Source organism: Lolium rigidum, chromosome 1, assembly GCF_022539505.1.
Source record: "Lolium rigidum isolate FL_2022 chromosome 1, APGP_CSIRO_Lrig_0.1, whole genome shotgun sequence".
NCBI lineage: Eukaryota > Viridiplantae > Streptophyta > Magnoliopsida > Poales > Poaceae > Lolium > Lolium rigidum.
The window spans coordinates 163,897,002-163,921,518 of NC_061508.1; the positions used below are offsets into that span (position 1 = coordinate 163,897,002).

Below are 24,517 nucleotides of genomic sequence, written 5' to 3' on the forward strand. Positions count from 1 at the left end.
CACAAGGCATGAGGATTGGTTTGGGATTAACTACTAGTGATATACTTATTATTTTATGATAGATGAGATTTATTAATAACATGGGTCTAATCGATCATCTATATCTACAAGGTATAATCATGCATTAGACAATATCCACTTATTCCTCACTAATCACTTCTTATCATTCTCTCATCACACCTTCATTTAGATTCTTAGGTTTCTAATTAATACCAAATTGTGATGATTATGTCTGGTTTCCTAAGGTCCTACTCAAGAGATGATGATATGATCCTCTAAATATATGGTTTGCCTAGGAATTCTTACCTTGCAATCTTCTCGTAGCTTGTTCTTCAGAAATCTGCATAAACCTTCTTCTTGTGGTATGCCTCCACCTCCTAGCTTTTCTTATCTTGATCCTAGCTAGTTCACATGGAGTGTGGCTCTATGTGCTTAAGTTCCCCATGAATCATGGCACTTGCATGAGCAAATGGATGAAGTGGTGCGGCTCTATTTATAGGCTTTCTGGGCAAAGCTTTCCTCTAGTATCATGACACATAGGTGGTGACTCTTGTGTTGGTTAGATGAGTAAGGTGCTTTGGCGTTGTCATGCCCTCATCCATAGCAATCCTTTGAGCATGAGGTGGCATAACTTGGAAAGCAAGTCATGTAGATATTTTCATCACATGTGGCATGATCATTATCCTCTCATAAGGATTTATTTCTAGATAGTCGTATGTGGCATTTGTTACTAAATATCATGTGGATGGTTTTATTATTGTTGATGACTCACTATATCATATTGGATTGAATTTATATTATAATATTGGATCAAAAGATCAAGGTTGAAGGTTATTCCTCAAATTTGGATAGTTGGTGCTTTGATCTCACTTTCGAAGGCATGGTCATAGGCGTTTCAAAATATTCATAGCCAGCTTTGATTCAAATAGTTTGAACTATAAATCGTAATGTAAAATGGATTTTAGTTTATGATAATTCATACTTAATAAGTTATGATTTAAATAAGAAGGTGTGGCTTATGCACTTTAAACCCTCGTGGTTTACCTTATTTGGTAATAAGTTTGTAGTTCACTTTACACACAAAGGTAGTTGCTAACTTTTAAGTGTTAATAAGTTAGGGTTTGATTCTTAAAGAATGTGTTGTTGTAAATATAATTCCATTTGGTCAATCCATAGATCAAATCATCTCTACCCAAAACAAGGTTTTAACAAAGATCACAAAGGAAGTTTATAGCGCTTGACTTGATGATCTACTTCAATTCCAGCAAGTCATGAAACTTCAAGCATCGGTAAGTTTTATTTTTGAAGCGAAAATTCCCTCGGATTTTCTCTATGCATGAATGCAATGCACACTTTGGTGTTCTCTCATTTTGTAACCTATAAACCTTAACACGCGGTTGCCGAGGTCTCCTGGCTGCGGCAACTCCTCGTTGAGCTCTCATGTCCTGTTGCCAAAGCCACCGTGGTCTATTGTGACAACGTCTCCGCCGTCTACCTCTCCGCCAACCCGGTCCACCATCGCCGCACCAAGCATATTGAGCTGGACATCCACTTTGTTCGGGAACAGGTGGCCCTTGGACACATTCGAGTACTTCATGTGCCCACCTCCCAACAATTTGCGGATATCATGACCAAGGGTCTCCCTACGGCATCATTTGAGGAGTTCCGGTCCATCTATGCATTCGACCAGGCGACGCTTCGACTGCGGGGGGTGTTGAGATACATATCCTTGTATATCCGGATGTGTATCTTCTGTAGTTATGTATAGCGATACATATCTTTATATTTATTATTGGGCCCGCCTCCTTCCTTGTATAGTCAAGGACGTGGCCTATATATGTACCGCCATATGCATCCGATCAATGTATCGAGTATTGCATCTCATTCTACAGCTCCTCTACAGGGATGGAGACAAGGGAGACGGGGGGGGGGGCAGGCCCCCTATGCTCATGATTTTCCTTTGAATACAAGCCATGGTAGCTCCTTATTTGTGTGATTTTAGCTAGTTCTGCAACCCTCATACTAAGATTGCCCCCTTATACTTCATTCTTGGCTCCGTTCCTGCTCCTCTAGGTCTTTCTCCCTCTCGTCCAAGATGGCCGTGCTCGGCCTGCATCGGTTGAAGCTCTTAATCTACTTTTGCATCAAATGGTAAGGTTAGTGGCCCATTATTTTTTTTAAACAAGGCAAAAGATTTGCCATTTTCATTGATTAAGGAGAAGATTTTAGAAGTTTTACATCCAGTCTCAGCTAAGCCAAGACCAAATATTACAGGCAACTACTCTCGCGGTATTACATTACTTAGAACCTTCGCAACGGCTAGACGCCACAAATTCGCCTCCTCTTTGATTTTTGTCACAAACATAGCGATGGTGACGGACTTGTTACGGAAGACCCGAACATTCCTTTCTTTCCAAATTTCCCAAGAGACGAGCATTGCGAGAGAGGCCAAAGCTTTCCTTGATTGTTCTCTCTTGTGAATCACCTCCGCCCACCACCTTTTGACGGAGTGGAAGTCATGCCAAGTTGTTGGGTCGAGATCATCGATACCAAGCCAATTCTTTAAGTTGGACCACACTCCGATTGAATACCGACACTTGAAAAGAAGGTGGGCTGCCGACTCTTGGTGTTGGTTGCAAAGCTTACAAAGGCCACAATTTTGCCACCCTCTCCTTGCAAGCCTATCCGCCGTCCAAACCCGGTTTTCAAGGACCAACCAAGCAAAGATCTTGCACTTTGGAGGGGCCCAAGGATTCCAAACCAAGGAAGGCATCGGAGATGAAGTGAGGGCCAAGAATTGCATTTTATAGGCCGATCTTGCCGAGTAGCAACCATCGTTGGTGAGCTTCCAAGATATTGTGTCTTGATCTTGAGGGTCCAAATGGACATTAGCAAGTCTTTCCCAAAGCTTGTAGAATTGGGCAATGTGATCAAAGGAGAGGCCATCATGGGTATTTAGTTGGGAAACCCAAAAACCATTTCCCAAAGCTTTATGCACCGTGAATTTCTTCTTTTTTGAACGAGCAAAGAGAAGCGGAGCCAATTCTTTGGGTCTCATTCCATCAAGCCAAGCCGCCTACATTCATACACAACTAAGAAGCAATAACAATACTATACTACATTATAAAAGGTGCTATATCGAACAAGTACACATTATAGCTGAAGCATGTGTGCTTAGTTCACACCGCTGGCACGATTGTTCAAAAAACACACATACTTACTAGACATACATCTTATCATCAAGTAGATCCACATAAGCCATCACTCATCGATAATTGCAAGGGTTGGGTCGTGCTAGGGGCACTGTTTGACCACCTCATCCATGGAGTAGTCGGAGATGGTAATATTGTAGCTATCGTGCTCCACAGACCTTGAAGTTCAGGAAGTATTTGATCTTGATCTTCTAAGCAATAGCAAAGCATAACCAACCTCGATCCATGGCAACCCAACCTTTCACATCCTTCAGCATCACCATCCAACTGCATCCAATGGTCATCTTCAGAATGATGATCCTTGGGATGGTCCCAAGGTAGTGACGGAAGCTGTTAGGGATTTGAAGCAAATCCAACCAAAGTGACAAACGTCGTCATTGAAGTGGCCCACCCTCTCCGGCCTTCCCCTCCACCTCTTGGCGGTGCTACCTTCGCTAGCATCATTCGCCAAAGTTGGGGACATCAGAGCTCATCATCATCTTAGAGCACTACAAAAATAATAATACAATTAGAGAATGTATGTGTGTATAAGAGCAAGTATAATAAGTCCTAATCGGTTGGATATAATGATTAAAATAATATATTCTTACTTAGTTGGAGGAAAGAAAGGAGGGGAGAGAAGAGAAGTGGGTTCTTATGCAATAGTCAGCTCTAGCGCATGCTCCTAGGGACTTTGTGAGAGCGAAAGGTGGGTCATGCATTGATAAAGTGATACATTTTTATAGCTCACTATTGTATATATTAGCTCTAGGTTGACTATAGATGACATGGCATTTGGCTTATAGCCAACAGCTGGCTATACTATTGAACTTTCTCTAAGTGGTAATATGTAATCATTGGAAAGGGAGCATGAACACGCAATGTTTTTAAAATAATAAGAACCATATTCATTTTAAGCACTTGCTAATACAAAAGAAGGCATTTTGCGCATCAACAAGGTGATGTCTCATACAAAGTAGCACATACAAATCAACATGACCAAGACAACTGTGCAAGCATATGTTTGCACATAGGACAAGGAAAATGCGGAAGCAATATGTGTTACTTCAAAATACTAGGTATTACAAGATCATCCATAGAACACATGGTGCAACAGAATTTAATCATTGTCCGATGCTAGAAAACATATGCCAAAAAAACACATTTGGGAGTCTCATAGTTGCTGCGCACACACACGCGCACGCACGCGCGCGGGCACACACACATAAATCGAATAGAGGATCCTCTAAGATCAAGGCGCATGCCTTACCAATGTGTTTGTGCATGACAGTTGGATAACAACAAGGAATAAATACAAAAAAAGGGCGCATCCAAGAACATAGCATAGGCTAAAAAGAGATGATCCTACCAAACCAAGGAGCATGATCAAAAAATTGTTCGTGTTCATATCATTAGGTTCGACAGGGACATCCCTTCACCTATAAGTGCTACGGATTAATCAGTGAAAATATCTCCGTCCTTACATCAAACCCTAAACAGTGCAAAAAAAATCGTAAATTTTGCTTCGGAAGAAGCCTAAACAACACATCTAGCTAAACCGAACAAAGCCTAACCCTAAATTGAAGCAATGTAAAGGTAGATGTGCACATTACCGGATAGACCAGAAGAACAAGTACGAGAATAATCGCTCATATCAACGGAATTAACCCTGACGGTTAAGATCTATCGTTCATGTCGTGGGTAAGCGGCCTAATCTCGTCTTTGTCTCTTTGAGCGGATTGAACATACGATGCACGTCCAATCCTCCACCCGGGCAAATAGACAGCCTGAAACTCGGGTCACTAGAGCAGAGAAACATCGACGAGCAACCAAACACACCCTTGCATTTTTACAACACCACTTGCATTTGCATATCTTGACGCCAAGTATCGTCAATCAAATCAAAGGGATTAAATTAACTGGCCAGCACTCCTGAACAAATGGTAGGACATGTGGGTTACCGGATTGTGCCGGATTGTTTTTCGGTTAATCTCTGTGTCGGTCGGTGATTCAATTCCTTGGCGGATCAGGTGCTGGTCGGTCCAATGTGGGCACCGATCGATTCCGGAGCATGAATAACCCAAATGCAAGTGTGAAGTGTGAACGCGAGCTGATCTCCCATGTGACTAATTGCCGATCGTTTTGCTTGCTCTTTTAATCGTCGGATCGAATCGGAACCGGCGGTGATCATGTTAACTTTGGATACATAATATCTCACTTACCTTTCGACGGAACAAAATCAGCGCATGCTGGTCGGTTTCGCTCGAAGAATCGTTTTCATTTTTCACGAGGAATCATGGCAAGCATTAGTACTATGCTTTATTTATATATTTTGGAACAAAGTAATATGCTTTATTCATTCCATGATTCCGTAAAATCCCCATTATTACTGCAAATTTTCGTTGCTGTCAAGAATGCGCAAGCTCCTTGTCTACGTTGGTGGCAAACATATTGTAAGCATTTGGGATGGCTCTCATCTAAAATTAACCTTTCGATTTTTTTAATTCTTCTCTCATGCAGCTCTGGTATGAGCTTGAAGCTATAGCTAATAATATTTCTTTTTCTGGTTCCGCTGATGCTCTGATATGGCAATGTGAAAATAGAGGGGTTTATTCCACCTCCTCCCTTTACACTATTATTAATTTTGGTGGTGTTCAACCTGTTTACATTCCTGCAGTTTGATATTTGCATATACCAACTAGAGTTCACATTTTTTCTGTAAGAATCTTGGTTTAATGAAATCAGCTCCATTTTAGCAACAAAAAAAAAACTAGAGTTCACATTTTTCTTTGGCTCTGTGCCATAACAAACTGATGACCAGGGACAATTTGAAAGAGAGAAACCTAAACGAACCAGTGGATTGCATCATCTCTTCTTTCAATACACTGTAGCTAAACAGATTTGGCAAACCATTTCTCAAATCTTTGATGTTGAAATGGGAGATGATTATTTCTCTGTTGCTAAGTTTTGGTTAGCTAACAAAAAATGCATCTCTGAATTCTGTTTGTGCTGCTTCTCTTTGGTGCCTCTGGAAAATGAGGAATGATATGATCTTTAACGGTATTCCCTGGTTGGATATACGGCGGGTGTGGAGGATGATCTTTCACTCAGTGAAGAGGTGGAAACTCATCTTCAAAACCCACATGGAAACTAGAGTGGAGACATTCTGTTCAAAGGTGTCCCAAATTCTGGTTTCTCTCCGCCCGCAGTCATGTTGGTTGCTCATCCCCTGAAGCTAAAAGGGCAGCGATCCACGGCACCTGGGGCACTCCTACCTGCGTCCTTGAGCCGTCGGCACTCAACTCACCCTCTGCCATCTGATCACCTGACTCGGTGTCGTTTGCTTTTGCTGTTTTTTGCTTCCTGTTGTTCCTGTTCCAGTCTTTGTTGCTAAGAAAGATAGTAATTTATCTAGTGACTTGCTTGTAATTCCTCTAATGAACATGCGGTATTGTTGTCAGGTTTCGTTGATTTATCAATGAAACAGAAGATAAGGTCCATGTTGATCTAAAACATACTACTTGCCTTGACTATCAGCCATCGGAACTATATTTCCTGATTGCATCATAATTCATAAGTGAGTGAATGTTTAGCCTATGTTTCCCCAGGCGTTTCAGCTTACACTATGTTTGGAACGCCAGAAATTTATAGGGAACAGTTTAATTCCGACAAGATTCATGGGATGTTATCACTTAGCTAAGCTTATTTCACTGTTGATAAACTGTATTTCGTCGCCACTTGTCCTTGAAATAGTTTTGGTTGATTTTGTGTCTTCATTTTATTCAGCTGGCCTGTGTCATATTCTATTGACCCTAAGCTGCATCTATCTGTCTGGTAAAATCATGATATGTATTACTTTATTACATTGTTACAAAGTTCAACCCATACAAGGTTTTGATCTTTATTCGAGCTAGCATTTTGTGCAAACCTTTTATTTACTTTACTTCGATTGCCAACATTAAGCAACACAATTGTAGAAAAATCAATGTTTTGTGGCTGTGCCTCCAGTTTGTTCATAATTAAATAATGCAAATGGTCAAATAAACGCATAATACAAGAGAAGCATCTCAAGGCTCCGTCGAGTCAAGGCAGCTCTACATACAACAAATCAAAGAACTAAGCATACATGCTACTACATACTATACTACTACTACAGCAGAAATATTTCCTTAGGCAGTTTGTCGCTCGCTTTCATTTCACTGGCTCATTGCATTGCTGAACGCTGCACAGCTTCGCATGGAGTTACAGGATAAATGTGTCAAACTCGTGTGCCATCAGCAGCAGAAAGCTGCAAGTCTGCAGATACTGATAATAGGAGACAAATCACCAACATGAAGGTCTTATGGACTGTTGCTAAGCTTCCATCAATCCAGTCTGAACCTGAGCGTGAATTCGGCACCAAAGAAAGATCTCAAGGACCGAACGCAACTCTCTGCACCAGATCAGGCCTTCTCTTGCTTGGCATCCGAAGAAGCCCAGTAATTTGGAGCTCAGTGACAGCTCTGCAGAACCTTGCTCTGGAAAAATACTTGTCAAGGATTACCTCCACTGAAATGCAAGCACAAAATTATGTACTATTTGATAAATGAAAAACATGAGCTCATTTTGTTAAATCTATGGTCAAGGATACTGGATCATAGCTTCCCTCTCCTGAGGTGCAGCTTTTGATTTCTTTTTCGACGGAGAACCAATCAGTTTTCTTTTCCCTTTTGAATTTGTGTTGTTGATAATTCCATCAAAAGACAGGTACCAGTCATGAAGGTTAATTACGTCACCATATTCTTGGGCTAGGTTGCACCTGCAAAGTAAAAGAGATTCACATCAGCTTAAAATATGAGTTTATCTCACTCGAGTAAGCTTCAGAACTAGTAGTTTATAGTTTCTATTTATTACTCAAAACATCAGCTGGGCACCCATTCTCATATTTTTGTCAATAGGATCACTAGGCCTTTTGTTTCTTTTTTGAGAAAACGCAAAGGACCTTTGCGCTTCTTTTCATTGAAAAGACAGAGTTTGTTACAAACTTCCTAAGAAGCGGGTGTTGCAACAGATTTGCTTCGCCTGTGGCACCAGCTCTTGCCCAAAGCTTCGCTCGCCTTTAATCCGGGAGACCAAAGCATCGATTGACGGCCGGGCACCTTCGAAGACACAGTGGCCTGCTTGGCCTTGCTCCACCATTCCATGAGCGATCCTTCCTGATCTGGGGGTGCACAGGTGAACCTGAGCCAGGACATTACCTCGTGCCTGGAGAAGGGGCATGCGAGGATCACGTACTGCATCGTCTCGGATGCCTGTCCACAGACGAGGCAAGCAGTGTGGTGTTGCAACCCTCGACGTGCCAGGCAGTCTGCGGTCCAGCAGCGGTCTTGACTGGCCAACCACCACACGTGGCGGGGCCCAGTTCCTCTATACAAGTTTCCAGGCATGGCGCGAGGTGGATCCCTGGAAGCAGTGGCGGATCCACGTTAAAGCTGTGGGGCAGTCATACAGCTTTTTGGTTAATACTTCATATTCCTGTCTGGCACCGCCATGATGCCAGCCATTCAGGGGTGGCAGAACAGCACCACATCATCGACATAAAGCAAGACAAGTGTTACAGTGCATCGGGGCTGCAGCTGTTGCAGTATGCCCAGCTCGGCGGCACGTCCGATTAGGCGGCCAAGGCAATCAACGGAAGACGAAGAGCTGAGGTGAGAGTGGGTCGCCCTGCCTGAGTCCTCGTCTGTGTCAAATTGGTGGCCCAGGTTCTCCATTGATCAGAACGCATGTGCTGGCCAGCAGGGTTGCAAGCCAATCCAGGAACCGATAGCAGAAGCCATACTGCCGCAAAACCTCAAAGAGGAATGGCCAAGACAGGGAGTCGAAGGCACGGGCAAGCTCGAGCTTCACGAGGGTCGCAATACCTTGAGCTGGTGTAGCAACAGACAGATTGCCTGACCAACACGAAATTACCATATAGACTGCGGCCCGATGAATGCATTCTGAATTGGGCTCACAAGCTTGTCCAGTTTAGGGGCGAGCGTCTTGGCGAAGGCCTTGGCGACTAGACGGATTAGACATATAGGTCTGTAGTCCCCAAGGCAGGATGCGTCAGCGCGCTTAGGGAGGATGGTGCGCAATGCCTGGTCAAGACGGCAGAAGCCCCGGCCACGCAGCTCATAGAGCTGCTGGAAAATGGCGGCAATGTCGTGATTGACCGTAGCCCAGCAGGTATGGGGATCCCTAGGCTTTCATCTTGACATTTCATTGAGCCCTCTACTAAATCATACTATATGGAGTCAGTGACGGAACTCTTGTCAAGTAAAAGATGGTTAACATCACATGCCACGTCAACAATATAAGTTACACTATGATCCAGCGTCACATAAAATGTCATCAAATCAGGGTTTAGCAGGAGGGACTCAAATTAAAGCTGAATCAGTATCTTAAAGGCCTACGCGTGTGTTTTTTTTGAACCAGAGCCTACCCTACAACCTAGGCTAGTCAAAATGTTGGGCAAGGCTTTGCTTGCCCACCATTTGGCAAATGTTTGAGCCTAAGCCTAGCCTACCAATCATTGATAAATTTACTCCCATATTATGGCAGTGGCATTCAGATTCCAAGCATAACATGTACTTAGATATGAGTAAGAATATTCATATGTTAATGCATCGACTTACATAATTGATGTGTCATGCAAGGATGCTGACACAGCGATTCCATTTCTACTGCAGCAAGAGCATTTAAGACGGCTCTGCGACTTGAGCAGATCAAGCTGAACCATTCTTCTTGGGTTTCCAATCAGTGCCTAGATTGAAATGCAAGAGAAATCGTAATTGTTATTAGTATATGTGTTAGATCAACAATAACAGTTCTCTCTCTGTGAGAAGAGAAACTTACAGATTGAAGAACGCCAACATTCTTGAAGCAAATGATTTCATGAAAAGGTAAACACTCAACAGGCACCAAAAATTTCCTGTTGAATATCTAGACATTAGATACTGAAACTTAAAGTGACTTAAAATATATACAATAGATAGAGAAAACAAATGATTTTTCAGTTCACAGCATTTACTTAACAATCTGTCATATCAGGAAATTACTAAATCTTCTCATTGTGTATCACACATATTTAAAAGGTCTTATGGACAAGTCTAGGCTCATCTGGTACTGCGGTGGATTATCATTAATTAATAAATCTCATTTGGTCCAACCACTTATGAATAACATTGGGGTATTTTGTCCAATAGCTATATTACAATGTGTGAAACTGAAATGAAATGTGAGGAAACAAACACTGGATAACAAAATTTATCTGACATTAATCTGATTTGCCAAACACAAAATGTAAGATCAAAACAATGGAGTAGGTATATCCCACTATAATGTTTACCTTGTAATATCATCCAATAGCATGGTAGCTTTCTCGTTTAATGGTACGGCTCCATTTGCAGTACTATTTGTTGATCTGATACATCATGAAGTGATGGTCAGCCAGTTTCAGACTTTCAGCTAGTAAAAACTTATAATATTGTATTAAAGTTTCAACCATAAGAAACTCAGTCCTATCTTGCCAGTTGCCACAACAGCGTTGAAAAAAATTACTACAGAGGAAGTGTGTGGCGTGTGTCAAATGAAACATCCCTGCTAATGAAGATTCAGTATTAACATCATGATCATGATTTGGCATCACAAGTCTTGCGTAACTATTACTTTAATTTATAAACAACAGCAACTGCATCGTTATTTTCGCATTCTGAATATTTGTTTGATCAATAAAATTTCACATGAGAGATGAACTAAAGCAGGATCGAACCTAGTCCACTTATCCTTTGTTATCCTCATGCAATCCGCACTGGTTGTAGTTGACAGAAGCTCTTTCACCTTTTCATTAATCTACAAAAGAATGAGCCAAAAATTCATAACTAGCACTTCAGTGCAGTCAATACAAACATTATTATTATTGTGTTTGATTGTCTTCTACAAGCCCATACTTAGGATGTAAATCTGAAGAATTTCTATTTCATTTTGTCAAAACAAATCAGCAATGGCAAGTATTCGGAAGCTAATTTAACCCCAAAAATATTGATTCTTGAACCAAATAGCTCGTCCCATTTTCAGAGTATTTATCCAGATTCCATACAAACAACCAAGTAAATGATAACTGGTGATTAGAAACTGGAATAGAATATTTAGAAAGTGAATAAACTTGACCGGAATGACTTGATGAGACATAATATAATTTCTCGTTACGGCTTGTGCTCTTTCACCAAACTGTTTGTCATTACAAAATCAGCAGTGACAATACCTCATTCATTCCTTCTAAATGGATGCTCCAAACTTTAAGAACACGAAATAATGTTTCCATCGGCATGTATCTGATCAAACAGATTAGAGTTCACAAATTTATATGCTTATTTGTCAGAATCTGAAGACATAATTTCTTTAGGTAATAAAAAGCTACAGAAAAGGGCATTGCAATGAAAAAACAGCCTGTACTAGTATATTTACTGCCACAAAAACATTGTCAGCATTAATTCACAATACAATAACCATGACCTAGTAATTCAATTTGGTAATCTGGAGCACTCGTAAATTTTACAAAAATATAGACTCTGTCCATCCAAATTTCTGAAAGCAACTAATATCAGCCTACCTTACGGTATCCAATGCCTGAGCTAGAAATCTTCTACCAGCACCTGAGTTACCACTTGGTAGATTCCCACTTGTCACTTTAGACATAAGCAGTTCAATATTTGAATCCTTCTGTGTACGCAGATCTGGGTTGATTGCCTCACAGAAAATATCTAAAAGTTGCACCTTGCCATGTCTTCCAGCTTCATACAAGCACTGGATAATCATATTGTCATAGAAGATCATATTCAGTATCTAATTAAGAAACTAAATATGCTTCTGCTTTCAACACTGGACAGATGTTTTTGTATCATAAAAATTAAGAAGAAATGTAGGATTTTCATTAGCTTTTAAGCATCCTTCACATGAAGTTAGACATGTGAACATATAATATCTGAAGCGTCTAGCACAAATTTCATTTTTGTATAAGGATGCAAAACTGTCGTTGTCTACAAAACAGCCAATTTTGGGTAGCACCGGAAGCCTACCAAGAGAACAGAACTCCAATCCCTTTGCAACTTCATCAGCGCAGACAACCCTTCTACCAAATTATTGCAAGGCTTGATTGAGTTATTTTCCCTGCCATATGAAGCTTTAAAACTATGTTATGGGTGAAATTCATTATAGCCAAGTTGTATACCTTGTGCATGAGGGTAAACCAAAAGCTTGTTTTTGCATTGCTTGAGGCAGTGCACCAAATTTATCACACCAAAAGTTCTGTAGGGTAGCAAATCAGAAGCAACTCAGACAGAGATATTATTAAATTAAAACTGAAGGGAAACTAAAACGTAGATTATAGCTGGTAGTAGTAGTAGTAACATAGAATTAGCAAAGACGGTACTATGTTGGAAATAGGAAATAGCAGCAACCTCACAATCCTCTTGAAGCGTTCCCATGCACAAGAAGCTCAAAGGTTCGATAGAGAAGTGCTTACTGCATGCAAGCTATGTAAAATTTGATTAGTCTTTCCATGAAAACTGGAGAAAACATATTAAATAGTATTTCCAACATGAATAGAGCTTAAGTGAAACACTAACCTTTAGAGCACTAATAAAAGATGTTATCGTCCCATCGTGTCTGAAAAAGTAATTTTTGAGGAAGACTGCAACTTCGTGACTTATGCAGAAACCGGCGCATGGTTTAACAAGGATGGCCTCAACAAGTGCATTCATTCTATCAGAGGGAGACCCCATGGTGAGCTGACAGGGATCTAATTGTTGAAGAGCTTCTGATGAGAGCAGTTTCCTTGGTGCATCAAGGGTAGTTGCTATGCCCATTACAAAGAAGATTGGAATCTTAATTACCCACTCGCTGCAACAGAGAGACTGTAGTATTAGGCATTCAAAATTCTCTGTAAAACCAAGCACACGAATGAAGCTTCTTAAGAAATTAATCAAAGAAAAAAAAAAGTACAAGTTACATTTAATAATTGGTAATAACTTCTTAACAGGAGCTAAACAAGAGCGTGGAGCATGAAAACTACAAGGAGCGGAAGTTACTGAAAAAATAAAACAATATGCTTTGTTGCATGATTGATATAGAAATTAATTTGTGTTAAGTAATCTGGATGAAAAGAGCGACTTAAAAGTTGAATTTAGCTTATGTAGTTGGTACCAAATCAGTGTCCATTGGAAGATATGTATTTAGTTTTACCAGGCTTGGCTCACTTATTTTCACTAGGCTTGGCTTAAAGTGCCCACAAGATAAGAGGGAAGTGCGTGATGCGACGAAACATAAAGTTTACCTCAGCGTCATCACAAGCTCCCCCAGAACATCACCAGAACATTGCTCTAAATCATCAATTACGATAATGATGGGCTGATCATAATTCTTGGCTCCGCAGTACCAAGATGCAAGTGCAGATACATCCGCTACCTGTTGTTGAAAAGCAGCAACACATGAAGTCAGAGATCCTATCCACTCCTGTCTGAATCAACACTGCAGGTTTATGTTACTGTGGTCATATCACCTACATCTGGAACATCTGAAAGCAGCTGCCTCAACAAGCTCTTTAAGCAGCCAGCAACTCCGTGCTTTGCTGACAACTCAGTTGACGACAGCTTGGCCAGGTGACATCCATTGGACTCCAGATGATCGGATAGATCCCGAAACGTCGTGACATCGTCGACGAATTCCGCGTTCTCTGCAAAAGTGGGGAGTTCCAAATCCCATCAAGTCAGCCAATTCAACAGCAGTAGAGAGGAATCAGTTGAACAGTTGATGGCCGTGCTGTGCTCACTGGTGAGAACGAATGCCGTCGGTATCTTTCTGCAGATGACATCAGTTAGGAGAGGGTACGGCTGCTGGATTTCCGCAGGGCAAGGTCTCATGACAGAGCGGACCATGGAGAAGGATTCCTGGACCCACCGGAGCACCTGGTCGAACAGCTTGAGGTTGATGCCTCTGAGGACCTCCTGGAAGCAAATACCAGAGATGAGATTCCATCATCAAAGCATTAGCATGACGAGGAACGGTAGTGGTTGGTCTAGTGACCGGGTGAAGAGAGGCATACATTGATGGTGGACTGGATCTTGGACCAAGTGCGGTGGAAGGCCTCCAAGCGGAGCCGCTCGTACAGTTCCATGTCGCCCTCATCGTCCTCGTCCTCGTCCCGCGGTCTCTTTGCAGATTTGGGATTGGGAGATGACGGCTGGGAAATTTCGTCGACCCGCCGCCGAGCCCGGGGAGTTGTCAGCGAGGCACCAGCGGCCGCCTTGTGGAGGACGAAGAACGGCTGCAAAAGAAGACGGGACTGAGACGGAGAGAGATGCAGTTTGCAAGCAGGCAGCGACATCTGGGCAGAAACATGCCTCGATATTGTTGGCCGCTGTGAGCGGAGCTTCCCGGGGTGGTGCTGCCATGGCTCCTGCAGTCGGAGTTGGCGCGGCGGCGGCAGTTGCTCACCCACGCGAGGCGGCGGTCCAAATCCACCTTGCGCCGGCCGGAAATTGGAGGAGGCGCGCGGCGCTACTCCTCGTCGGTGGCCTGTAGGGTACTGATGCAGGAGAGAGAGCCGGAGGGGGGCTGGGGCGAGGCGGAGGACGGCGGGAGCACCGCCCTTGCCGAGGAGGCGCGCACCTGCGCCGCGGTCGGTCGATGTGGCGATTCGGCGGCTCGCCTCCTCACGGCGTTGGGGTCGGACGAGACTCAGACTCAGTTGGTGGTGGAACGGCGTTTCGCCGGTGGGTAATTGGGGAAGAGGAGGCCGGCCGGGACGCGCTGACGAACGGCAGCGGGGGAGGAGGCCGGAGGCGGCCGGAATCGGCGGGAGGGCCCCAACTCCTGTGGGGTGGGCAGGCGCCGCCGGCAGAGGCGTGGGAGGCGGCGCGGGAGCGCGGCGGGCGTGCTGGTGAGCGGGAGCGGAGCGGGCGAGGCGGCGGCGCGCGGCTGTCTGTCTATGTGGCCTGAAAACTGGAAATGGGGCGCTCTCTGTCTCCGGCCTCTTGCGCCTCGCACAGTCGCACACGAGGCCCTCGCGGCCCAACATAGGGTGTCATTTAGTTAGCTGGGCCATTTTTCGATCTAGGGGCAGGCCATGGGGGCATTCCTATCTCAGAGGCGATCTAGGCCATTTTGTGCATGTCCACAAGTTGTTTCGGTGGCCCAGCTGAGACACAACGAACTCACAATTATTCAGGCTGTATCTCTCAAGTCTCAACACCTTAAGCTAGTACAAAAATCTACTCCTCTCTATGACCATCAAAACGAAAAATTTAAAAATTAGAGTTGTGCGAAACGACTACTCTTCTTTAAAGTGGTCCATCGTCTACAATCAATTTGACTAAATTCGTTCAACACAAGTCCAAACTTAATCACAAAATTGACAAGTTCCAGTTAACGAAACTCCAAATCGATTGCCGGAATGGAATCACATTGCCGATCAATAACTTTTTCATGTAGACCCCATGATGAAAGGGTGACCAATAAACTGGATGATCAAGAGGCAAGTGAGAGATTGACCTACACTTTACACTAAATCGATGAACATGCAAGGTAGACACCTTAACTAAGAGATACAAATCTAACCATCACCGAGAAAAAACTGACAACACGACACTAGTGCTAAATGGCAAGGCGAAGCTACCCCGAATGGAAATTTTCAAATGCACACCGTGTGCGTTCAATTTGACAAAATTCGTTTAAAAATGTCGGAACATGAACAAGAAATTAAGAACATGTAGTAAACGAAACTCGGATTTGATTGTCAGCATGGAACCACATCGGTCATCGTTCATCTTTTTCATGTAGAGATTATTTTGAGATTTCAGCCGAAACATGGTGGCCAAAAACTAACTAAACTACTCCGTATGACAATTCAGTGAGCAGCTGCATGCAGATCCACCTGCACTTGTGTGTTTCAGAATGCAACCAACACCGTCCACTCTGCAGTCAACTTGGCACCTAAGATCATTTTTCTTAGACGAGAAAACTAACTTTGCACCTGAGATAGAAATGAATGCATAGATTACTTTGAATATTTGCAGTTTTAACTAATCATGAGAGCTAGCAAAACGAATGCATGTAGTGCACTGCTAAGACAGGGATGCGCTGCTCTGCTGACGTTTTTTTTTTTTTTTTCGAGGTTGACGGGGGGGGAAAAACCCCACCGTTTGTTTTTATTATCTCGAATGGCCAAGCAGCCGGTCTATGAATACAAGGAGGGAGTTACAGGGGGGGAGAGAGAACAGAGAACAAATCACGCTTTGGCCAGCATATAAGCCCGCAGCGTGTCTAGGTCTCCTCGGTCACGTGGGCGGTAGGCGATGCCGCCAAAGCGAGAAGGTCGTCGCAAGCTCGGAGCAACGTGGAGGTCGGGGTCGAGGGTCTCCCGTTGAAGACAAGATCATTCCGGCTTTTCCAAATGGCCCAGAGAGTTGTCGCCACTCCCATATGCCAAGCGGAGACTGAAATCTGGAGGGGGGAACGGATGTCCCAGATGGAGAACAGCCCGTCCGGGATTGGGGCTTCCAGATGGGTCCAGATCGACGCGGCCAGGCAGCAGTCGAAAAACAGGTGCCTCCCAGTCTCAGCGACGGGGCAGGAGGCACAAATCTCAGAGGGCGCACAGTGCTTGTGGAAGAGGTTAGCACGGGTGCTCAGGCGGTCGATGTCGAGGAGGTACGAAAAAATCTTCAGCTTGGACGGGAGGCGTAGAGCCCAAGCGGTGCACACAGACTCATCCCTGGGGCGCTGGGGGGAGAGCATCATATATGCCTCCCTCGAGCTGAAGCGGGGTGCCGAAGTAGAGTCGATGACGCGGTCGTCGGGGAGGGGGGTGAGGCGGATGTCGTCGATGATCCGGGTGGAGCCGGAGGAGCTCGGCGTCCGCAGCGAGGTGAGTCGGGGCTGCAGGTCCGAGCCCCGAGTAACCACGGTCGCCACCGTGGTGTGCAGAGCGGGTGCGGTGGGAGAAGAGGGCGGGGAAGCGCTCGGCTAGAGGGCTGCCCGGCAGCCATTTGTCCATCCGAAGGACGTGGATCGCCCATCCCGAAGCTCGACACGGGTGATCGTGCGGTACGAGGGAAGGCACTCGCGGACGATCTTCTCCAGAAAGAGGGAGCCGCCGAAAGCTCTCCCAAATCACGACCTGAGTGAGCAAAAAACCAAGATTTCCAAGGCAACATAATAGGATTGTGTAGTTGGTGGATAAAATTTAAAAGCAAGCACCTGTTCGCCGGTGGAGATCCTTGACGCCGAAGCCGCCCTCCCGCTTAGACAAAACAACCTTATCCCAAGCGGTTAGACAGCGAGCACCGGAGCAAGAATCCTTCCCGGTCCAAAAAACGCGCGGCGCCTTTTATCTATACTCGTCAATGACCCCACGCGGAAGCAAGTACGAGCACATAAAGTAAGTAGCAAGGTTATTCGAACCGCATTACACGGAACGAGCCTCCCCCGGAGGACAACAGGCGAGCACGCCAACCGGAGAGACGACGGTCGAAAGAGAGGAGAAGGGGAGCATAGGCTGACTTGGGAAGTTTGGTTGGGGATAGCGGGAGACCCGGGTACGGTTGGGGGAAGGTGGAGATGGGACAGCCGAGAGTGCCGGCCATGTCTGCAGCCTCAGGGGGACTGACACTCATGGGGATGAAGCAGGACTTATGGAAGTTTATGGCCAAACCAGTGGCGGCAGCAAAGTCATCCAACACCTGGCGGAGGCACGCAGCGGGCGCCGGGGAGGCTTTGCGAGAGAATCGGGGTGTCGTCCGCATATTGCAAGACGGGGCACGGAATATCCGCAGCAAGGGGGTGGGATAGGAAGCCATCGGCCCAAGCCTCGGCGGATTAAGCGGCTGGAGCACATCGGCAACAAGGATGAAGAGATAGGGGAGAGGGGGTCTCCTGTCGCAGCCGTTTCTGCAGCGAATCCAGTCTCCAGGGACCCCATTGAGGAGGATAGCTGTGAGACCGGAGTGAAGGATTTTTCTCATCCATCTACACCACCTGTCGTCGAAGCCCCTGGCCGCAAGAATAGAGAGGAGGCTTTCCCAGTTGACCGAGTCAAAGGCCTTCCGGAAGTCGATTTTGAAGACAATGGTAGGCGCTTTACGCGAATGACAGCATCTCAGGAGGTCGGCCGCGTAGACAATATTCTCCGAAATACGGCGCCCAGAGAGGAACCCAGTTTGGTCCGCATCAACCAACGACTGGATAGATGCCTGGAGTCTGGTAGTAAGCACTTTTGAGATGGCTTTCATGACACAGTTCTGGAGTGAGATTGGCCGAAACATGGAGGGGTGGGTGGCAGCCTCCACTTTGGGCTCTGCTGACGTTTAACACTTGAGCCTGGCCGCCTGCTCCATTCAAAACACATTTCAGCCCAGCCTTGTATTCAAAGCCGGACTGGCTAGACCCTCCAGCCAATTCCTTTTTCTCTCTAGTCTATGATCTCAGTCAAGTAAGCAGCTACTTAGAAGTCAGGTTAATCCATATGTGGAAGGACAGACGCCGCAAGTAACCTGTGAACGCGTTCTGCAGTTTATGTATCTCCCCCTAAACTCTGTAAGCACTCTCAACAGCAGACAAGCAGTCGCAGTTCAGTTATATCAAGACTATTTTCTTAGATCGTATATCAACATACTACATATAATCAGGCATGAACATAGTCAAATACATATTAATTCACATTAGCATCATGAAACAGCTAATTTGACAGCTTAGAAAGATCAGTACTACATGATGTTCTCCTATTTGCATGGGGCAAAATTCAGAAGTTTGTGAATGAAGAAAACTGTTGAACCTATTGCATGATGTGCAATCGGTCAACTGGCAATAAGCAGGGCCGACTCAGGTTGAGAGCGACTGTGATGCACTGGAGCTGAACTAAATCTAAAGGTTGTCGGCAAATCAGCAATCTCTACCACTGCTAAGGAGATCAGAGGCCAACTCAAGCCTCGAATGCCATCCTCTCGCAAGAAAATCGCAAAAATAGGCCACAGTAGAGTACGAGACATGCGCTTGGTTTTTTGTTATTGAAGTTTCAAAGAAATTAACAAACACTATATTTTGGCATAAAATGAGTACAATTCGAGGCAATAAAGCTTCTCCTTTGAGCTAAAATGGAAAAGAAAATGGTTCGCCGACGAGAAGGAAATCTGCCACATCTCCTCTACACCTGCAGTTGTGTGTTTCTGAATGCAACAAACGATTTCCACTCCGCAGTCAACTTGGCACCTGAGATCATCTTTCTTAAAGGAGAAAACGAAACTCTGCACCTGAGATAGAAATGAATGCGTCGAATAATTGGAATATTTGCAGTTTTACTGCACTGCTAACAGGTATGCGCTGCTCTGCTGACGTTTAAAACTTGAGCCTGGTCTCCTGCTGCATCCAAAACATACTTCAGAGTTGAGCCCAGCCTTGTATACAGGACCCTCAGCCAACTCTCTTTTTTTTCTTCTTTTGAGTCTACGATCTCACCCAACTAAGCAGCTCTTTAGAAGTCAGATTAATCCATCCGTGAATACGTTTTGTTGTTCATAGCATATATTCCGACAGAATCATGGGAAAATCATGTCCCAGGGAATATGTGAACTCCGCAGACACTCAACAGCAGACAAGCAGTTGATATGAAAAGAAAGAAAGCAAACAGTAGTAGCAGTCCAGTAATATCAAGACTATTTTCTCTGAGATCAACAGAATTCAGATTTACAGAATATAATCAGGTATATTGTCTAAACAGAACATAGTCGAATACTGTATATATTAATTCACAGTAGCATCAGCAAACAGCTGATTTTACAGCTTAGAAAGATCAGTACTAGTACATACTTGTACTCCATCTACTAAGTCACTACTGGCTAAATCATGGTAATTGCTAGACATAGTTACATCCATCGGGGGACGCCGGTCACAAAAACGACGCCGGCGGGCAGCCTCCGGGGAAACCAGACCACTAGACAAAGAACGAACACAATGATCACCTGGCGCTGGCGGCGCAGGATGACTAAAATCTCATCCGCGCAGGCCGGACACCCATACATACACTAGATTACTACATGACACTGATCACTAGTAGTAGTGAGGAGCTTAGTTGGTTGCGAGCAGCGAGTCCCAGTCGATCTCGTAGGACGGGTACTTGGTGAGCATGAACGTCTCCGACTGGTCCCACGGCACCTCGCCGAAGTTGAGCTGCTCCATCTCCGCCAGCGGGGACGCGGAGGCGGATGCCGACGACGTCTCCGAGCCGTCATCATCCATGGGCGAGTTCCCGGAGGAGGAGGAGTTGCCTGAGGACGCCAGGATGGGGGCGTTGATGGGCGTTGCCCCGCCGCCGCCCCTGCCGGGCTTGGTCTTGGCCTTGGATGCGGCGATGGTGTGGGAGATGGCCTGCAGCTTGGCGTCGACGGCGGCGTCGAGCGGGCCGCGCGAGGCGGCGTTGTCGGGGAAGTTGAGGCGCGCGGCGTCCCCGCGGAGGCGGTAGGCGGCCTGGTCGTAGGTGACGGCGGCCTCCTCGGCGGTGTCGAAGGTGCCGAGCCAGAGCCTGGTGCGGTTGCGCGGGAGGCGGATCTCCGCCACCCATTTGCCCCAGTGCCGCTGCCGCACGCCGCGGTACAGCTTCTGCGGGCGCGGCGGCGCCGCCGCGGCCTTCATGGGCTGGGCACAAGGGGCCAGCCCGGCCTGCGGGTGGAGGCGCAGGCGCGACTGGATGTACTGGATCTGGGCCGGGCTGAGAGCCTGGGCCGGCCCCATGTAGTGTGCTCCGGCGGCGGGGAACGGCGGCGGCAAGGCGGGGTTGAAAGACGCCGGCGGCGGCTGGATCAACGGCGGAGCACCTCGGATAAAAGGCTCGAGCGCTCCCGTCAGGTTCCCTGGTTGATCTATAGCTGCTGCCATGGAATCTACTTGCAGAGTTTCTCTTTTTTACAAATAAAAAGAAAGAAAAGATAGCCTGGTTCTTCACTAAAATCAAAGAACAGGCTTGAGAATACTATGGATTGTGGCACAAGGAGGTGAACTAAAAGAACCCCCTACTGCTATCCAGTGATTGATAATCTAGAAAAGATAAAGAAGAAGAGAAACTAAAAGAGCAGATCTGGAATCCAGGAACTAAAAGGCTCTGGAATCTCTACTCAGAAAATCTACAATCCTATTAGAAGGGGCGGATCGGGTGTGAGGAAGATCTGGACAGGGAGAAGTGTACCTGGAAGAAGCAAGAACTCGCTCGAATCTACTTGCCTACCTCGCTCAAACCTCACGGAGACTGTGTGATCAGGGATGGATTTTCTTGGGTGATTGATGGTGGGAAGTGTTGTTGGCTGTGGAGGTCTTGGCTTGGGAACAAAGGGGACACCAAGGGAGCTCTTTTATAACCTTCAAACGGCTCTCCTGTTCCTCCTAACCTTATCCCATCAACGCTCAAATTAGCACCGAATTAATAACACTAATCACCTCCTTGTGTCCAACGGATCCATCCGCGAAGCTTCGTCTCTCTCGCTGATCTGCGGGCCACTGGTCTACGCGTTTTCAGCTGTGCTCCTACAGCATGGCTTCACATCCTGGTGTGCAAGCCACTGGGGTGGCGACACGTGGTGCGTCCACCGGCACGTGTGAGGAGCGGCGACCGGCTGGTGTCGGTACCGCTACGTGGCTCCGGCACAGTGGATGCCTTGGGTGTTTTGCTGTTGGAGGGATGGCACGGCCTGATCCGCAGGCGCCGGGCGCGTGTTTGTCTGACGAGCACGCAAATGTGCAGTGACGTTAGATGAATCGTGGATTTGTTCGTTTCACCCCTTTTCTGCCACAATTGCAAGACCCGACCTCGAGCTGAGAGCGACGCTGATCCAGAAAACTCGACCTCTTCTCTTCTCTTGTAGGTTATCTGTAAACAGTCGTCTTTCGGCTGAGACATTTGTTCTTGCTCGCTTCGTTTCAGACGTGTGTTTTCAGTCAAAAGTCAAATCACATTAAGTTTGACTGAAGATTTTATATAAAAACAACACCTATTTACAGTAGTGAATTAATACACTATGAAAAGAGTGCTGCTTATGGAGGATCTATTGATGTAGATTTGGTACTGCAGCTACTTGTATTTTTTTGGTGTCTCTGTTCGTAGTTAAACTTAAGCAATAATAACTTTTGTCTAAATTTATACGCCTTACTTTATGGAATTGAAGGTAGTGTTTGAATAACCTTGCGCGAAAACAATCGTTTGCCAGACTTTAAGACCATGCATTATGTGATCACCCTCACCCTGACCCTGATGGTGAAGACAAAGATCAAGATAATGAGGATGGAGCTCTGAAGGAGAATGATGTTATGGACACTGAAAATCACTCAAACCCCCCAGCAGGTCAAACTTCTACTGGAGGCTCACGTGCAAACCTTGGTGCTCCAGCCACTGACAAGCAGAAAAGCACCTCTACTCTATCTGAGAAAGTGCAAGAGGTTGCTCAGTTCTACTTAAAACAAAAGGGAGGTATCTCACCTGGACCAAGCAAACTCAGTCCTATTCCTGACATGGTAACTGCAAATGACAAAGTGGTGGACTGGATCAATCAAGAGGAGGGTGACTTCTATGAAAGCCAAGTACATGATTTGTCTTAGGAGGAGCTCTCTGCTCACCTAGACCCTGTGCCTCTCTCCAAACAAACCAAGAAATGGGGACCTATAGCTGGCACAAGATAAAGCTCAAGACTCTTTAGCAATGAGGGAAAATCTATGCTGCAGCTAGCTCAAGAACTGGCTCGGAGGAAGAACCTGGAGAAAGTGGTACCGACCAGACTCAAGAGTAACGGTACTTCCGAGCTCCAATCCTTTTGAAGTTATTTCCCCTTACAAATTTATAGATATTGCCAATACTGTGGGTATTGACACCTCTCTAGTTACTAATGAACTTAAATCACCTGTTGATGAATATAACATTCCTGCAAAAATATATACTCCTGTTCACCTGAAGGGTCCTGACTATGATGAAGATTTTCCTGATGCTCTAGGTTGGTCTAGCATCAAGAGAAAAACTAGGCGGGGCAAGCACCCCATGACAGATAGTTGTAAATGATTATTTGTTTCTAGAATCCTAGGGGAATTCAGGCCCCAGGAAGGAAAAGTGCTTTACTAGACCTATTCCAAAAACATAAGCCAAGTATTGTAGGTTTCCAGCAAACAAAAAAAGAGGTCATTTCTGACAATTATCTTAACTCTCTAGTAGGTAACAAGATGTTTTCTTGGAACTCCCTTCCAGCCATTGGCTCTGCAGGAGGCATTTGTGTTGGAGTGAATTCTGATCTTTTTGATGTTATTAGTTGGGATATTAGATGTTTTTCAGTCTCAGTTGTGCTTAAAATTAAAGCCTCTGGTGTTATTTTTAGAGTTGTTACTGTTTATGGTTCTTCCTATGAGGACAAAAAGGAGGCTTTTATTTCTGAATTGCATAGTCTTTGTTTAGATTTTAATGGGCACTCTGTCATTGGTGGTGACTTCAACCTGGTTAGATTCCAGGGAGATAAAAGTAATGGAGTCATTGACCATAGATGGAGTGATAAGTTTAACGCTTGGATAGAGATTTGGAGTCTTATGGAAGTTAAGTTAGGGAATAGAAAATTTACTTGGGCTAATAATCAGGAGAATCTGATCATGTCCAATATTGATAGAGTCTTCTGTAACCCTGAGTTTGATCAGATTTTCCCTTTAGCTTCCATTAGGGATTTCCCAAGAATGGGGAGTGATCACACACCAATTCTGTGGGAATCTGGTGATGGTAGTGCCCCAAGAGCCCCCTTTATAGATTTGAGAAATGGTGGCTCATGAGGGAAGAGTTTAAAACCCTTGCTAGACAAAATTGGGCCCTTCTTGTTAGGGGAGGCACTTCAATTGATGTCTGGTAGGAGAAAGTTAGAAGGAAATGGTCAAAAGGCTGGAGCAAAAATATAGAATCTGAGCTCAGGACCTTGAAAAAAGATCTGATGGAAGAATATGACTTCCTAGATATTAAGTCTGAATCTGAGGAGATTCTTAGGTTAAAAAACATTTATGCTGAAATGCAAAACCTTTGGTTGAAGGAAGAAGTTAAAGCTAAACAAAGATCTAGAGATAGGGATATCAAGGAAGGAGATAGGAATACAGTTTACTTTCATACTGTTGCTAATCAGAGAAGGAGAAAGATGTTAGTTCATTCCCTGGATGATCCTGATGGGCCCATCACAGAGGAGGCAGACATGCTTGAACTAGCTGAAAGAACATTTCCCGCCCTTTTGAGTTTTGTGTGTTTGATG

At 45.1% G+C, this 24,517-nt stretch overlaps 2 protein-coding genes across 2 annotated transcripts; both read right to left on the minus strand.

The window, feature by feature from the left end:
* Nucleotides 1-7,167: 7,167 nt before the first annotated feature.
* LOC124682689 (origin of replication complex subunit 3-like) lies at nucleotides 7,168-14,715 on the minus strand. Its single transcript, XM_047217327.1, has 17 exons — nucleotides 14,615-14,715; nucleotides 14,317-14,538; nucleotides 14,044-14,218; nucleotides 13,778-13,947; nucleotides 13,549-13,679; nucleotides 12,842-13,115; nucleotides 12,674-12,748; nucleotides 12,445-12,521; nucleotides 12,293-12,383; nucleotides 11,827-12,020; nucleotides 11,479-11,548; nucleotides 10,987-11,066; nucleotides 10,564-10,638; nucleotides 10,071-10,146; nucleotides 9,851-9,978; nucleotides 7,822-7,989; nucleotides 7,168-7,708 (listed from the first exon to the last, which is right to left on the minus strand). Exons 1-17 carry the CDS (start codon nucleotides 14,663-14,665, stop codon nucleotides 7,603-7,605), a joined length of 2,163 nt encoding a protein of 720 aa, XP_047073283.1. The 5' UTR covers nucleotides 14,666-14,715; the 3' UTR covers nucleotides 7,168-7,602.
* Nucleotides 14,716-19,990: 5,275 nt separating this feature from the next.
* LOC124682690 (ethylene-responsive transcription factor RAP2-13-like) lies at nucleotides 19,991-21,624 on the minus strand. Its single transcript, XM_047217329.1, has one exon. The coding sequence runs from the start codon at nucleotides 21,138-21,140 to the stop codon at nucleotides 20,334-20,336; it is 807 nt and encodes a 268-aa protein (XP_047073285.1). The 5' UTR covers nucleotides 21,141-21,624; the 3' UTR covers nucleotides 19,991-20,333.
* Nucleotides 21,625-24,517: the final 2,893 nt, after the last annotated feature.

Bases quoted from the DNA above. Each gene is read 5' to 3' on its own strand.
- LOC124682690 (XM_047217329.1), bottom strand. From the start codon at position 21,140: ATGGCAGCAGCTATAGATCAACCAGGGAACCTGACGGGAGCGCTCGAG.
- LOC124682689 (XM_047217327.1), bottom strand. From the start codon at position 14,665: ATGGCAGCACCACCCCGGGAAGCTCCGCTCACAGCGGCCAACAATATC. The intron at 13,116-13,548 runs GTAAACTTTATG...TCTCTGTTGCAG, and splicing joins GAGCTTGTGATGACGCTGAG to CGAGTGGGTAATTAAGATTC. The intron at 12,749-12,841 runs GTTAGTGTTTCA...AATTTTACATAG, and splicing joins CTTTTATTAGTGCTCTAAAG to CTTGCATGCAGTAAGCACTT.